The sequence below is a fragment of the Rhipicephalus microplus genome, chromosome 1 (genome assembly GCF_043290135.1).
Source record: "Rhipicephalus microplus isolate Deutch F79 chromosome 1, USDA_Rmic, whole genome shotgun sequence".
Classification (NCBI taxonomy): Eukaryota; Metazoa; Arthropoda; class Arachnida; order Ixodida; family Ixodidae; genus Rhipicephalus; species Rhipicephalus microplus.
In genome coordinates, this window is record NC_134700.1 from 168,656,422 (window position 1) to 168,671,680 (window position 15,259).

The following is a 15,259-nucleotide window of genomic DNA, read 5'->3' on the forward strand; positions in this document are numbered from 1 at the left end:
GAGGAGCGGTTTCCCAAGATGCATCACTGACAGAAACAAATCCGAGAACGAGCCACAACATAAACAATATTGCTATTGTTACGTTAGATGCAAGAAAGAAGCGCACTATTCCAAGGTACACGCGTTAACACGATACCTTTGGTCGACCACCGAAACGCAGCATGCGGCAACCATCGTCGAGTCGAATAGCACCAGATATTCGACAGACACTGCAGCCGGCCCCGGCATCAGCTTCTCAGTTTCGGTCGCCGCGCTTGCCTTAGTATGGTTGACTGGCTCCGATCGGTGATAACGGTGCGATAGCGCTATAGCATCGACTATCTGCGCGGTGACCAATCGCAGCAGAGCTTCGTCACAGCCGAGCGTGCTTCAGTTATACTTAATCGCCGATGCAATAAAGTAAAGCCGCCGATAAGGAGGAGTAAAGGCAGTAAAGGCGGCTCAGTTCTTTGCATTGCTGTTTGGTTTTCCGGTGCTTTCCGTTCTCGCCTTGTGTCTCGTCACCGAGACATCAGAGGATCTGGACTCGGGACTTTTTGAACAACAGGGAACGGCACGAGGCAGTGAAGAAGGCTCCACAGTTTCGTAAGACCAGTGAACGTGAAGACATGGTGCTTCGCGCGCAGTTTCGCGCCCCTGTGACTATCACGAGCGCGTTCACGCGCTTTACTTCTCTCGCGTTGGCGTCAGCCCTGCTAATCGTGATTATGATCATGACGGTGCAATTCCTCATGGAGCCCAATCAAGTCTCGTCATTGTGTCCTTGCCATGAAGATACCTTTGCCCAGCAGGTATGTGCAGCTTTCATGGTGGTCTAGTGGTTATGGTATAGACTGCTGGCCCAAAGGTCACGAGATTGAATCCCGGCCGTGACGGTCGCATTGTCCAAGGAGGCACAAATGCTGGAGGTCCATATACTTAGATTAAGGTACATGTAAAAAAGCTCCAAAAGGTCGAAATTGCTGAGCCCTTCACTACAACGACCCCATCGTTATATCGTAGTTTGGGGATGTTAAATCCAAGTAATTATTAATGACGTGCAGCTTCTGTCACTGTTCAGTCTCTGATGTTCAGTCTCTTTGCGCACAATTCGTGCTATAGAGTACGGGAATGTACTACGGTACAAAATACAGCGACAATTACCAAGAGCTAGTGAGCTAGTTAGTACCTACGACCGCGACTGCAGGCTCAAATGCTGGAAGACACAGTCGGCACCCAGGGTATGCGGTGTGGATTGATGGATCGGTGTGGATCAATGTCTGTGTGGACAAGAGTTGGTGTGTATTGATGTCTGTTTGACGTTCTTGAGCTCACAACGCATAAGAATTGTTGAAACTTTACGTCCCGAAACCCCCACATAAAATAAGGTATGCAGTAGTAGACGTATCCAGAAATGTTAATCATCTGGTATTCTTTAGCGTTCCCCTAAATCTAAGTACGCGGGTCTCTAGCACATGGCTTCCATCGAATCACGGCCGCTGCGACAGGGATTCCATCCCTAGACAATCGGGTCTGCAGCGGAGCACCGAGCTGGGAACTGCATTTGATGTACATCAATGGCCGCCTTCCGGCTTGGGTTTGACTGATAAAGATGAAAAGAAAGTTTACGGTGCACGTGGTGCACAAAGCAAAAAAGACTGGATGACGAAACCTAGCCATATGAGTCAAGGGAAGATAGTTTTCGACGAAAGATGAGTCAGCTAATTTTTTTTCGTCACACAAGAAGATGCTCTGTATAAGCAGATAGGCGACTGAATCATGGTTCGTGCCGTGCCGAGCCGATTAGATAACTACGTTACGCTGCTTATCAAGACCATGTCACCACCTTCAAAAACTCCTTCAGTGGCCGTGTGTACGATTGTGCACAGCAACTTGGGAGGCGCATAACGCGCTGCCTGTCTTTTTTGTTTTCAAAAGGCTTGAAACACAGTCTGCGCGTACCTGCTTCCATAGTGGACAACTATCCCGGTCATTAAACTTCAATGTACTGCCCCTCGCACTAGAGGATCACTTCGCTGAAGACGCTACCATGTTTGACGATCGTTCCACGTGCTGCGTTTCGGGACAAACATCGACAGTATTCTTTTAATTAGCTCGAAACGAATACAACCAAGAGAGAGAGAGAGAGAGAGAATAAATGAAAGAAAAGCAAAGAGGTTAACCAGAAATTGGAGCATTCGGTTTGCTACCCTGCACAAAGAGAAAAGGGTATGGCCCGGGAAGAAAGATGAGAAAGGAAGTGAAGAGCGAAACATACGCGCAAAAAAGAAAAAGTGATCAACAGGCCACTACCACGCAAAAAGTTCAATACGGCCTTCATTGATTTTCTGTGCGAAGACAGATCATGTCGGCTTTCGAGCACTGGCTGTTCTGACAAGGGTCTGTCATCTTTGCACGCTGTAACGAGGGCAGTGACAGAGAACGTGCTCTATTGTTTCATCGCGGCCGCAATGATCGCAAGCAGCACATACAACCAAAAAACAAAAACGAATTGTGCATGCCTTTTAGACATCATATTTTGTTCCTTTTAAGCAATTATTAAAGCTGAATGATTGAAGAATTATTAGATATTTCATTAAACGCATTCCTTTTTTTTTTTGCTTGGAATGTATTATTGAATACTTTGGATTCATATACTGTGCGAATTTGACGCATTTGCAGAGAGTTCACCATAATTCGCGCCTGAAGGAGATAATATACTGGATTAATGTGCAACACGAACTGATTAAAAGTGCGCCATAGAGCTTCTTACTAAACGTACACTCGTGGTGAAAATTGCTGCAGACACAAGAGGGTGTTATCAGACAAGTGAATGAGTGAACAACTTTATTCAGTTCCTGCAGGTTACCGGGGCTGGGTTCCCACCAAGGAGTCGGCCGAGAGACAATCTCTCTCAGCAGCTTCCTCAGCCTGGTGGATCACCCAGAGTTGGTTATTTAATCCTAAGCTGAGTCTATAGCGTGGTCCGCCGACGTTCCCGAATGTCCTCATTGGTGCCCGCATCTGTGATTTTACCAATTAGTGCTGGACATTTCCGCAGAATGTACGCTAGCGTGACCCTATTACGACAATACTCGCACGAGTTGGTGATATGACTAATAATGATATCTGGGGTTTTACATGCCAGACCAACGATATCGTTAAGAGGCACGATTCAGTGGAGGGCCTCCTCAAGTTTCAACCATCTGGAGTTCTTCGACGTGCCCAGACAACGCACAGCACACGGACCTCAAGCATTTCTCGCCCATCGAATCGCGAGCAGCGCTGCAGGCAGCTGTACGATACTTCAGCTGGCTGTGTCATTCAAAAAGCCTTCTCCGTATCTTATATGCGGATTCGATAGCCCGTCTGATAATGGTCTACAAAATGATCGAAATCTGGACGCCAATTTCGAGTTTTGTTTAAAGGTTATGTATCAACACACGGTTACCGCGCACAAGATGCCTCAAAGAGAAAAATCTTTGAAATCAGTCACGCCGGTTCAACTCACGAACATGATTATTGTTTTTTATATGAAACAAAGAGAGTCCCGTGCGAGCCGCTAGTGAGAGTACGATGAGCCAGCTGTTTGAAACCCCGTCTTCAAGGTATGCGCGCTCTTTAGCGCATATCGTCTTCTTAGGTCATACGTATCTAGAAAGAAATCATGCACAGAAACATCGTAACTATAGAAGAAGGAGATTTCCGAAACAGTGCATATAGTACATTCTTTGTTACTGCTCTTTGCTCTATACTCTTGTTCCTGTTTTTAAATGTGAAGCATTTTTTTTTGCGCTCTGCGAGGCTTTTCAGCTTCTATCTATCTATCCGCCTACGTCTGGTGCTCTCATAATCACTCCCTTAACTTGGGGTACACCAAATCGCGCGGGAAAGTAAGATGGTATAACTAATAGGAACTAATACGACGAACTGGTCATGACATTCATGTCACAATCTCGTCACGTACGCCATCAAATGCGTTAAAAAAAACACAACCGGGGGGCGGGTATGTGCCCCTGTTGATGGACATTTTATATCTACCTAAAAACGGCCCGAACACATATGGTAATTTCAACGCATGAGCGTAAAGAAAAAGCTGGCGAGGGCAGGGTTAACCGGACGAATGCAATAAGTAAATGTCATTGTACCAACAGGACTCAAACCCTAGCATTCTGCTTGGCGATCAGATATTCTACCATAGAGCCAAGCCAGCTCTCGGAACTATATACATTTCAAATAGACCTTATTATTCGTGAAACGTCAATTCTGGTTCCAGTACTGGCTGTCAAAATTTAACGCGATAGCATAAAAGAGCTCGTTTCTCATAAATTCTGAGGTCGGTGTCGGCATCGGCGTCGTTGGATGAGAGCGAAAAAATCAGCCATGTTCGCGTAACCAAACAAAAAAATTGAGAAAGATGCAAATAAAATAAATAATGAGAAGTTCCTGGTATGTGTGGGGTTCGGCTTCAGGTCGGCCCCGCCGCGGTGGTTTAGTGGCTAAGGTACTCGGTTGCTGACGCGCAGGTCGCGGGATTGAATGCCGGCTGCGGCGGCTGCATTTTCGATGGAGGCGGAAATGCTGTAGGCCTGGGTGCTATGATTTGGGTGCACGTTAAAGAACCCCAGGTGGTCGAAATTTCCAGAGCCCTATACTACGGTGTCTCTCATAATTAGACGGTGGTTTTGGGACGTTTAACCCCACATAACAACCAATCAATAAATCAATCACTCAATCAATCGAACCCAGGTCGTTTGCGTGGCAAGCTGATGTTCTTCTACACAGCCCCACCTACTTTTCTTTATTTCTGGTTAAACTTCCCATACAGGAGGACGAGGTAAACATATTGCAATACACATCGAACATTGCAGAATAATTACCACGACCGTCAAGCACTATACTAAAGCACATCACGCCTTAAAACTCCTTCGTAGTAAGTAGGGCTTCTATGCCCTTTCTGACCATGAAGGAACACATTCATTCTTTCTTGTTACTTCTATGACCGTTAATACGCTTTTTTTAATACTGCCTTGTGGGTATTCTGTCAGTTTACACAGCCACACTTCTGCTTATCAAAACAGTGAAAATACCTTTCTTTGCTTGGACATGCAGTGAAAATAACTGTCATGCTTCAGAAAACACACGCGTCTTGTATACATGCTTCGCAGTATATATACGGCATGAAATATTGCCGTAATAATGTGTGGTGCAAGCGTACATTGCCATTGAATGTGAGAAGGGATTATAATAATGACATCATCGTTTAAAGCCAGTCACCTACTACAAAAGGCACACACGCTTGCACCCTTAAGGCCACGCAGTGGGGCATCGCAAGTTTGAAAATATTTCATACACTAAGTGTTTGAAGTACGCACTAGGAACAGAATATCGCTATTGCGTTCAACTCTCAAAGGCAAAGCTTAAGAGTCCCCCAATTTTTAATAAATATTACATATGTATTTCTGTGATACAGCCATCACGTCGGGTTAACGTCAATTATAGTTAGGTGCCACTCACTAAGTTGGTTTGTGTAGCATTGTTGAGGGCCACAAATATTGTGATCACCAGCGCAAACACCAGCGCTTAATATCAGCTTACCGCTTCTGGTGTTGCTAATATACATGTGTCTGTTTGAATCGTTACGCAACTGGAAACAACTGCTAATATAACACATATGTGGCTGTTTAAAGTATGTGTCTGTGTGGATCTGAAAACAGATTGAGCGCCCACTTCATAATGTCTCGCTCAATAAAAAAAATTAAACACATTCACCTTGCATCCGCATGCTACGCATAACATCGATTCTCAAGGTACGTGGGATCTCCCGAATTTTTTTACTCATTGTTGCATATCTTTAAGGGAACGTTGACAATGTGATCAACAATTATTGAGCGACGAAATGTTTCAGGCTGCAGCCTGCGGTTATTTATTTATTTATTTATTTATTTGTCCTAGTACCCACAGTGCCCAAGGGCATTACAATGGAGGGTTGGGGTAGAGAATACAATATTTCAATACAGAACACATGTTCTCGCTAGTGTTGGAAAGGTATGTTTCTCTGTCCATGTTTTTCCTATAACCTTAACGAATTTGCTGTCCGACATAAGCTCTTTATTGCTTTAGATAATGCACTCTTCTCTCATGTTTTCCGCAGGTTGGCGTCGAACAGGCCATGACGAATGGCGTAGTGTCGCGTTCTATGAGGATTCGAAACGTATGCCAGCGCTATGCGTCCTGCGAGGAGCTACACAGGCCAACCGATGGCTTGGGCATCAACCTACCGACGCCCCGGAACAAGAGCACGTACTGCGTTCCAGAACAGTGCCCCATCTTCATCGACAGAGCACGATCATTCGCCTTCTGCTTCATATCAAAGGTGCGTAGTACTGTGGTTTGCGTAGGACCACGGTTGTGGCTACACGGTAGAACGTCCGTTTACCTGCGATAGTTGCTGGTTTAGATTCCCAGTGCCGACCAGGAACCCACCGCTTTTTGCTAATAGACAATAGAAGTACATCCACCTGACACGAATGTTTTTGGGTGCTCATATGGAAAGGTGGTCCCATAAGGTTCTGCGAGGCCCTTGGGTGCATTTCAACCAACCGCAGCCTTGACGTAACAGTCGAGCATACGCCACTGCTATGGGAGGCAGAGAATTGCTGCCGCCGGATGCCTACTGGTAACTGGCCACACGCGCACTTCCGGCCTGGTGCTCGGCAGAACGAAGTACATGGTCGCCTAATATGCCCCCACTTTGTGAGAAATACGTGGCATAAAACCACCAGACCTGAAATTATAGCCAACCTCTTCTGAATGTTTTCGAATGTAGCTGTAGCTGTGGCGAGTCTAAAGTATATTGATGGTGGTTCAGCACTCGGTCGCTTGTGAATCGGTAGGTTTTCATAAGCAAAGACACGTGGATGGTGTCCTAGTGTGCTTTTCAAAAAAGTGAAGCTTCGATTTTTGATTACTGTGCTTGGTAGTGCTGCTACTCATGTCCAACCAAACACGACACACTTAAAAAAAACAGTTCAGCACACTGAACGCGATTGTATGTAGCTTTCGAAACGTAATTTTCGGTGGACTACATTTCAGAACATGCATCTCTGGTTGATCAGGTTAATTTTCTGTGTCTTCCTTTTGTCTTCTAACATAATTCAGTTTTCACTTCCGATTCACAATTTTCTTCTAGTTCAGACTCTAATTGAGGTGTCAGCCTAACTAAAGATGGCCTTTGAAGAAGCATCGTTAGACATCATCTTGTACATTGTTGGCGTCATATAAGTTCACTTACGTCACAAAAATTGAATGGAGGAGGCCCCGGGAAGACATACGGCATCGTGCATGGCGCATCTTAGCGTTGGGTGATACACGAAGATACAAGGAAGCTTACTTGAGTGTAGATGGCAACAAAGCGTGTTGTATCTGCAGTTTCTGTTTTACAGTGAACGCTGTTATGAGATCACAACACAGTTCACGTGCCTGCCGTAGTTGTCCGCCGTCGCCGCCGGTGTCCGTAACCACTATCGCACGAAATAAGAAATAAAAAAATGGTAAACAAAAACACCAAAGACACTATGGAATTTAAACCCGGGTCCCCTGCGCACCAGCCCAGTATTCCACCAATAAGCCGAGCTGGTGGTTGAAACTTCTTTGCAAACTGGCCTTAGCAGGCTTGATGTCGGGAAAGATTCGCGTGAATATGAGTAATAAAGCGTTTCAGTACAGCAAAAGAACAATCAGGTGTCACATAATGCGAACTGCACAAAGAGTGGGTCGTCGAATGCTCTAACCGTTAGTTTAGAAGAGCTTGATCTTGTTCATATATTAACTGTGTCACATGTCCACTATGGGAGATTGTGGGGATTACAAAAGCTTGTGTCAGAATTTTTCATTGTCGTCAACCACAGCACAAAAATTGCACAAACTTCATTGCAAGTCTGCAGCAGGTACCACGCTTCTCCGAAGAAGGACGATGGATGGCATAGTGAACGCCTACTTACTATACAGTGACTAATGGCGCAGTGGGTACCATGTGAATGTGCATGATAGTTACCTAAATGTCATTTAAAAAAGGATTTGAAAGGCCGCCCTTCCAGCTTTCGCTGTGACAGGCCTTGAGTTTTTTTTTTTTTCATTAGGTTCAAGCAGATATTAAGTAAATTCTGCAACTGCCGCAGCAGATTCCTTATGACCTCAAGAGGTGTGGCTAATTCGCTCTTACGCATATCGTGCAGGTGGCTTCTACTAGCATGAAGACTCTCTTCCGCGATCTGCTAAGCGTAAAGGCCAACACTTCCAATGACAGCATGACAACCTGGGACAAGCTACACCGAGCCTTCCACCGTCAGACTTACCGGGTTGGTCCACGCACTCTGTTCATGCAGAACGGTGGGAGAAACTACTTCAAGGCCCTCTTCGTACGGCACCCTTTTGACAGGCTCGTCTCGGCGTACATCGACAAGGCACTCAGGCACGTCTCCCTGAAAATGGCAATTAATACTCATGTATATTGTGGCTGTGGCATTCCTGTGACTGGGATATCGCTGCGGTCACTCAGAATGCTAAGTTTATTGTTGTTGATTTAGTTTAGAAAGTTTGCGCTTTGGCATAATCGATCACGTATACAAATTGAGGCTTGTGCGATGAGGAGAAGTGGCAATGGGGCCCGGGCTCGGCTAGCGCGAGGACAGAGCTGGCAAATGAAGAGTTAGGACGACAGTATCTATATCCTTTTATTTTCTTTTTTTGTAAGCATTAGTGCAGTTACCGTCCATAAGATAAGCATACTATGTGCTTTCTTGGCCAATCTCCCAGAGTGCGAATGTGTCATAGATTCAAGGCTACAAACAAACAAAGAGCTGGGCAAAGGTTCGGGCGTTGCCTCTGTTACGGTCATTACAATGACGCAGTTGACAGGATACATGAGTAGGAATTAATGGCCGGGCTCATAAGCAAATAACTGTATCCAGGTGGTATCGTAGGATGAAGATCCCTAGTTCGAATATAGTATCGTTGGATCTGGTGTACGTGTGAGCATATTGTAGACAGGTATTCTCAAATATTGCGTCAAGAGCTTCTAGCCAGGTGTATGCTACCTATGAGGGGGGTGCAGCTTCTCGACCAACAAATCAAGTTCTTGACAGCACCTTTATTTGATGCTGTAAAATAAACTTAGAATCACTGTTGGGAGTTATGGGAACAACCTATTGTAGTTTACGGGAAAAAACAGCGCTAAAGACGAGACGGTCAAAGCTTGACTTGTTCTTTAGGGCCTTGTCCGTCGTGCTCTCGTTGTCCCATTCTTAGCGATGTTTGTACCCTGCCTGGGAGTCTGTCACACACTTCGGGTGAGGCCCCGCCGATCCAACACCGACGTGCGGCAGACTCGCAGGCTTCCACTTTACGCTTCGACCTGCGACGCCTGAAAGGCCTCGAAGTGGCACATTTCGAATTTATTTGCGGGTTGGCCGACCCGTGCGGGGTTGCACGTGTGGTGATGAATGAGCCTGACCGACGAACTCATAGAGCAGACACGGAGTTTGATTATACATAAACAAGCATTTAATTGGAACACTGGCAAAGGCAGGAGTTAAGAAAAATAACAGAGAGGAGTAACACTGATACGCAAAGGAAAGAACAGCTATATAACAAAATATGCTAAAAAACACTACAAAAGATACAGACTAAAGACAAATATGTGGAACATTAATAAAATAACAACAAGATGGAAATCAAAGGAGAGAGACACTAGAAATTAATTACAGAATGATCATGGTGGCGCTTTAGAATTTAAACGTGCGACGCAGCGCACACTACAAATATTTAAAAAAAAGGCTGGTTAAAACAAGTTTACGCTTTAACAAAAAAAGTCACAATAAAAAGTTCCATACGGACCAAACCAGCCCTTGGTGCACGTAGGGGAGTTGACGGGTGCCGCTGAAGGTCTCGCCGGCTTGGTAGACGACGAGGGTGCCCGGAATTGCAGCCGTCTCAATACGTTGCGCGGGTCACTCCGTGCTCGCCGCCTACGCGAGACTCGCGACACCGACGACCGCACTTGTTGCTGTCTATACGTCAACTGCTCTTCCGATGCAGTTCAAACCGCCTCAGGGGCGTACACGTGCTCCCGTCTCATCTGGGAGTAATATTCCCTGTTTAGATCGCCGGTGCCCCTTCCGGTACCGGTGCAGGGAAGGCAAGCCGGCGCCACGTTGGGTCGTTATAGTCGCCGGATGTCGTCCCCCAACACAAAAGCGCCCTTCCTTGGTAGGTGGGGCCCGCGGATGCTCCGAAAATTGGAGTCGTTTGTGACAGAGTCACTCAGCTTTTTCAGAACCAGCCCCGCAGTCAATTTCAGTGGATGAACTGCCGACATAATGCTAGCTTGAAACGACCCCTCCACCCAACACAAAGGCACACGAACACGCACGCACACAAACACATACGCACACAAACACAAACACACACACACATGAACCACAAACACTGAAAATAGGGAAATACGCCCCTGATGCATTTCAACCTGCTGATTCCTGGAAACCCAATCCATTTATTGCTTGCACTCACACGCCAAAATGATTGAGTTTTTTTTCTGTGATTTTTTTAACAAGTTCGCTCTTTTTCAATAAATACTTTTGTTCATTTCCCGTCTTCATTTGTATCAGATTGGCTTGAGCCATCATACCTTCTGAAGGTGCGGGACCTACCCATTTGCTCTTTAGTTATTTTCATATATAGGGGCCAAAAATTACACACACACACCGCACACACCGCACACACACACACACACACACACACACACGCACGCACACACACGCACACGCACACACACACACACACACGCACACAGATAGAGAGAGAGAGAGAGAGACAACATTCACGCTGATGTCTGTAAGTATAAGACACATAAAGATGCATATTTCGCAAGTCAATTCAGCAAAGTTTACGACACAACAATGGCTACGAGCCGTCACGTTGAAAAACCGCGCCATACTCGAACGAATTGTCAGATGTGGATATGCATGACCTTTTCTTGCAGGCCCCGTTCAGAGGTGAAATGGTTCTATGAAGTGTACTGGGAGAAGATACCGGGAGTCAAAGCCGAGAACCGCGCGCCGACTTTCTCAGAGTTCGTCGACTTCATACTCGGCACGCCCGTTCGTGAATGGGACGAGCACTGGTCGCCGTACTACTCGCGCTGCCAGCCCTGCCTGCTGGACTACGACTTCGTCGGCAAACTGGAGACGGCCGACAGGGACTTCGCGCTACTGTTCTCCGAGATCGGCATCGACGGAACACGCTTCGGCCGCGTCCACGTGAGCCGCAGAAGCAGCACCGGTTGTTCATTAGGAGCCAACTGCACTGGCCACAATGTGGGGTCTACGGCGGACTACTTCGCGACTCTCTCGCACGACCAAGTCGTGAGACTTTACTCGCGATATTTCTACGACTTTGAGCTTTTCGGCTACGACTTCAGGAGCTACCTCACGTGCGGACGAGCTGATCCCAAGTAACACTGAGTGAAATAGCTTGCAATGTTAAAATGACAGGCTAAAAAATTACTCAGTGTCCAACTTCAAGCAAGATCCCAGAGACAATGTTCGCAGGTTATATCGGAAAGTGAAGAGGGCTCATGTGTGACAGCGCGCAGTCAGCGGCGTGTTCATGTGTTCCGTATTGTACAGGCATTTCAGTGAAGAAGGTACAGAGCAAAATAATGACATGGAAGCCAGCGGAGAGCTACGCAAAGCGAGCCGTAGGAAACAGTCAGATTAAGAAAAGAGTCTGTTAGAAGCGAAAGTTGGGTTCATTGGCACGTGGCACTGACTAGATACATACCTAATTCGTGCAAGATAGAAGGGAGGACAAGCCGAAGGGAACATCCCTGCGTCCTGTTTTTCACCTTCGCTTTTTCCTTAGTTCTTTTATGATATATTAAAACGTGTCTCAAGTAGGCAAAGATCATCGTTGAAATAAGTAAACCACGCAAAGACAGACAAATGAGAAGAGACTTCTTTTTAAGTCGGTGATTTCACGCCTTACTTTTTTAACGATAAAACCTACCCAGTAGCTCAACTTTTGGTATACCTATTGAAAATTGTTGCAGCGAAGAGACGTAACTATTAGTATAAGCGTATGCGCGTCACTGATTTGCCTCGTGATGGTAGAGGGAACTACAACAATGATCACTAAACTTTACGCTTTTGTGACGTCTGACACCCCTGAATCATGATCTCGAATTTGAATTAGTTTGCTGCCAAGCAGACTTGGGATGGAGAGAGAGAATTCCTCACAGGGGGAGTCCTTGAAACTTCTGAATTGAGTAGTTAAGAAAGTGAGTGAGAGTTAACTGAATGCGCTGTTTCTCAGATTGAAGGAAAAACAACTGGTCGAGTCTCAAGCACTCATGAAAATTGAGTAATTTAATTTTTTTTGTGATAAGCATGGCCCAGATGCTTAGTGTACAATTTTTTTTTTCAATTGTGTTCTCGTTACTAGCGAAACTCGCTTATCCGACATTTAAAAGCATTCTCATCTAGCTTTTGTATCCGATATTATTGTGGAACTGTCACGATAACGAAAGTGCAAACAATGTACGAATATAGCTAAGCCAAAGACAGCACTTGAACGATCAGTGCCTCAACTAAATACTCATCCAAACGTTTGCTTTTGCTGAAACAGTGAGAATTTCGTTGCAGCTCAGTTAAGTAAGACTCAGCACAATAAAGTGTGTGTAATGTAAGACGTGGTGGTTGAATAAAGAACTCAACCGATCATTTGTGTCCTGAGTTACATGAACATTTTTTTACCATAACATTTTTGTTTATTGTGGCAGCATTCATGCTATTGACAAGAAATCGGTGAGTGGCCTTGGGCGAAATTCAAAACAATGACGATGCATGGGTGCATAAATTTATTAAAAAAGCATGAAGCGTACGTTCCAGCGCGATAGCAGATTTTTACCTTTGTACGAATGTGCTGATGGATGAAAAAAAAAACTAGCATAACATAAAATTGCTATTTTGAAGCTATTATCAGCAGTCGAATGAAAAATCAAACATGGAAGTGCGAAGCTGTATTGTTGGTGTTTGATGATCATGCTCACACAATGCAGAAAGACAAAAAGGTAATGATGATGATGATGGTGACGACGTCGACGATGATGGTGTTGGTGGTGATGGCTTTAAATCATGCACTCGATGGTTAAGATAAGGTGAAAGAAAAGATAAGGTGGTAAGATAACGTGAAACACAATACCTATATATAGGGAGTGGAATCATCGAAACAAGCTGGGGTTGGCGCTTAGTATAAACTAAGCTCTACAAGTTCAACAAAAAAATTTCGAACTCTGCCTCATTCAACTCATGAAGCACGTATTGTCTTCCGCGAATATCTCCACACACCTTGTAGAAGCATTAAAAATGCACGAAGCTCCATAGAACGCTGCAAAATAAAATGCCATCTCTCCGGGCATAACACAAAGTGACAAAAAAAAAAAACTAATAACGGCTTCAAAAAAAACAAGGGCAGTTTGCTCTCATGCTTATGTCTTCTTCAGCAGCGTACTTAAACACGCTTTTGAGAAAGCTGATTGCTGTTCTGATGCAGACAACCCCTCTTCTCCAAACGTTGGTTTCAGACGTATTCACTGTCCAACAATTTCTTATTACTTCAAACCTCCATGTCCTCCCTGAACTTCCGTACTGTAAGAATTCAAAGCCTTCATTAGAAGATCTGTGACAGTTAGGCAGACAAAATGTTTTCTTTTCTTAAGGCTCGATTAGATAATGTCAATAAAGTTACTAGGTTCAACGCGAAACCACCGATGTCAAACAGAGTGATCTAGTAACAGTTGCCAAAAACAAAAAAAGGAATGCCTCGGGCAGAACAAGCAAGCGTTTTGACAATGCGAACATCTTGATCGAGCAAGAACCAGCCGTTTTGACGAAGCACTAGCTTCATGCTGAACCTTACCTCGTGTTATGTTCAATTTTAAATCTTCCTACAAACGCTATGTCCGTATGAATGACAGAACATTTATATAAGCGGCAGACCACCAAACCTTAGCAAAGCACAGACTTACAGAAAGGCCAAATTGACAAAGAGTGACAACAGGGCACCACCAAAGCTTCGAATAAGTCTCGCCGAGATGACGTGGAGTGATTGGCGCGTAAGTAATGTTCCGTACACATTTTCTCTCAGCTGAGCGACCAGTGTTCCGCGAAACTTCTCTTTAACGCAGACTAGGTTTGTATGTCACCCTCCTGAGTACCGAACCAGACGTTCGCAACGTCGTCAAATTGTAACGGAATTTCCTCTCGTCATCCCATTTCATAGGATTGTAGTAACAGATTCATAGGTCAATGTGTGGTCATTCATTACGCCGGTTGGCCGTGTAGGCCATTCATTCATTCAGTCAATCAATCAGTTGGTCAATTGTACAGTCAGTCAATAAATCAATTAATTTAATTAATTATGGCAGCCTAAGGCTCTGCTTAAGACAGTAACGGGACTCCCTGATCTGGTGGACGATATATGCTGTGGTACACAATGTTAGCTTCGAAAAATCTTGGTTGAACATGGCAGAAAAGCCGCCAAATTTGAGGTGAATTATTCAGGTGACAAAACACCACTTAAATAAGCTCAGACGAATGCGGCTAAGGAGGGCTATCATCTCGTGGTTATGACAGCAATGCCATGGTAATTGCACCATCCATAAACGACCCACCAACATTGTCTGCGAACAGCCATTTACATCATTATACGCTGTTAGTCAATGAGGCAGCTCAAGAAAAACTGATTCACAGCGGCAAGCATAGTAGTGGTCGCACGACTATTTGTGACCATAGCGATCAAAAAGTGACTCAACGCGACTGATGTTTCCCACTGCGTGTAACCCGTCCCCAAAACCACACAGTATTTTCGTCTGCCCGTACTGCCATCGACCGGTTAAATAGGCTGATGTCCTATAGACGTCAAACTCTACCCAAGTGGCCCTGCGAAAAACGCCGCCACCAGCGCCCCCATCGCCGCGCTGGCCATAATTGGGTAGTGCACAAAGAGCCGTCCACAAGTGAACGTGCAACGGCCCTCCTTTTTCGTTGGTCTTCAGGCGCGGTTTCCTCAAAATCAAGGACCTGGCAAGCTCCTCTCTTCAATTTAAGCTCGCTTCATAGAAGGAAACTCATCAAAACGAAATGCGGGCAGAATGCATAATACGTTTAATTTATTTCGGCGTTCTGCACCTAGCAATTTAAGTGCAATCGAGCATTGCATG

At 45.2% G+C, this 15,259-nt stretch overlaps 1 protein-coding gene and 1 long non-coding RNA gene across 2 annotated transcripts in view; one reads left to right on the forward strand and one right to left on the reverse strand.

The window, feature by feature from the left end:
* Window positions 1–15,259, reverse strand: part of LOC142802729 (uncharacterized) — a 174,441-nt gene that overhangs the window by 61,952 nt on the left and 97,230 nt on the right. Inside the window, exon 2 of the long non-coding RNA XR_012893970.1 lies at window positions 8,337–8,462. This is a non-coding gene — a long non-coding RNA (uncharacterized LOC142802729). The remainder of the gene's footprint in view (window positions 1–8,336; window positions 8,463–15,259) is intronic.
* On the forward strand, window positions 228–12,756 carry LOC119178570 (carbohydrate sulfotransferase 13). The gene is made up of 4 exons (XM_037429775.2): window positions 228–791; window positions 6,134–6,355; window positions 8,217–8,452; window positions 11,021–12,756. The coding sequence occupies exons 1-4, from the start codon at window positions 609–611 to the stop codon at window positions 11,493–11,495; spliced, it is 1,116 nt and encodes a 371-aa protein (XP_037285672.2). The 5' UTR covers window positions 228–608; the 3' UTR covers window positions 11,496–12,756.

Bases quoted from the DNA above. Each gene is read 5' to 3' on its own strand.
- LOC119178570 (XM_037429775.2), top strand. From the start codon at position 609: ATGGTGCTTCGCGCGCAGTTTCGCGCCCCTGTGACTATCACGAGCGCG. The intron at 792-6,133 runs GTATGTGCAGCT...TGTTTTCCGCAG, and splicing joins AAGATACCTTTGCCCAGCAG to GTTGGCGTCGAACAGGCCAT. The intron at 6,356-8,216 runs GTGCGTAGTACT...CATATCGTGCAG, and splicing joins CCTTCTGCTTCATATCAAAG to GTGGCTTCTACTAGCATGAA.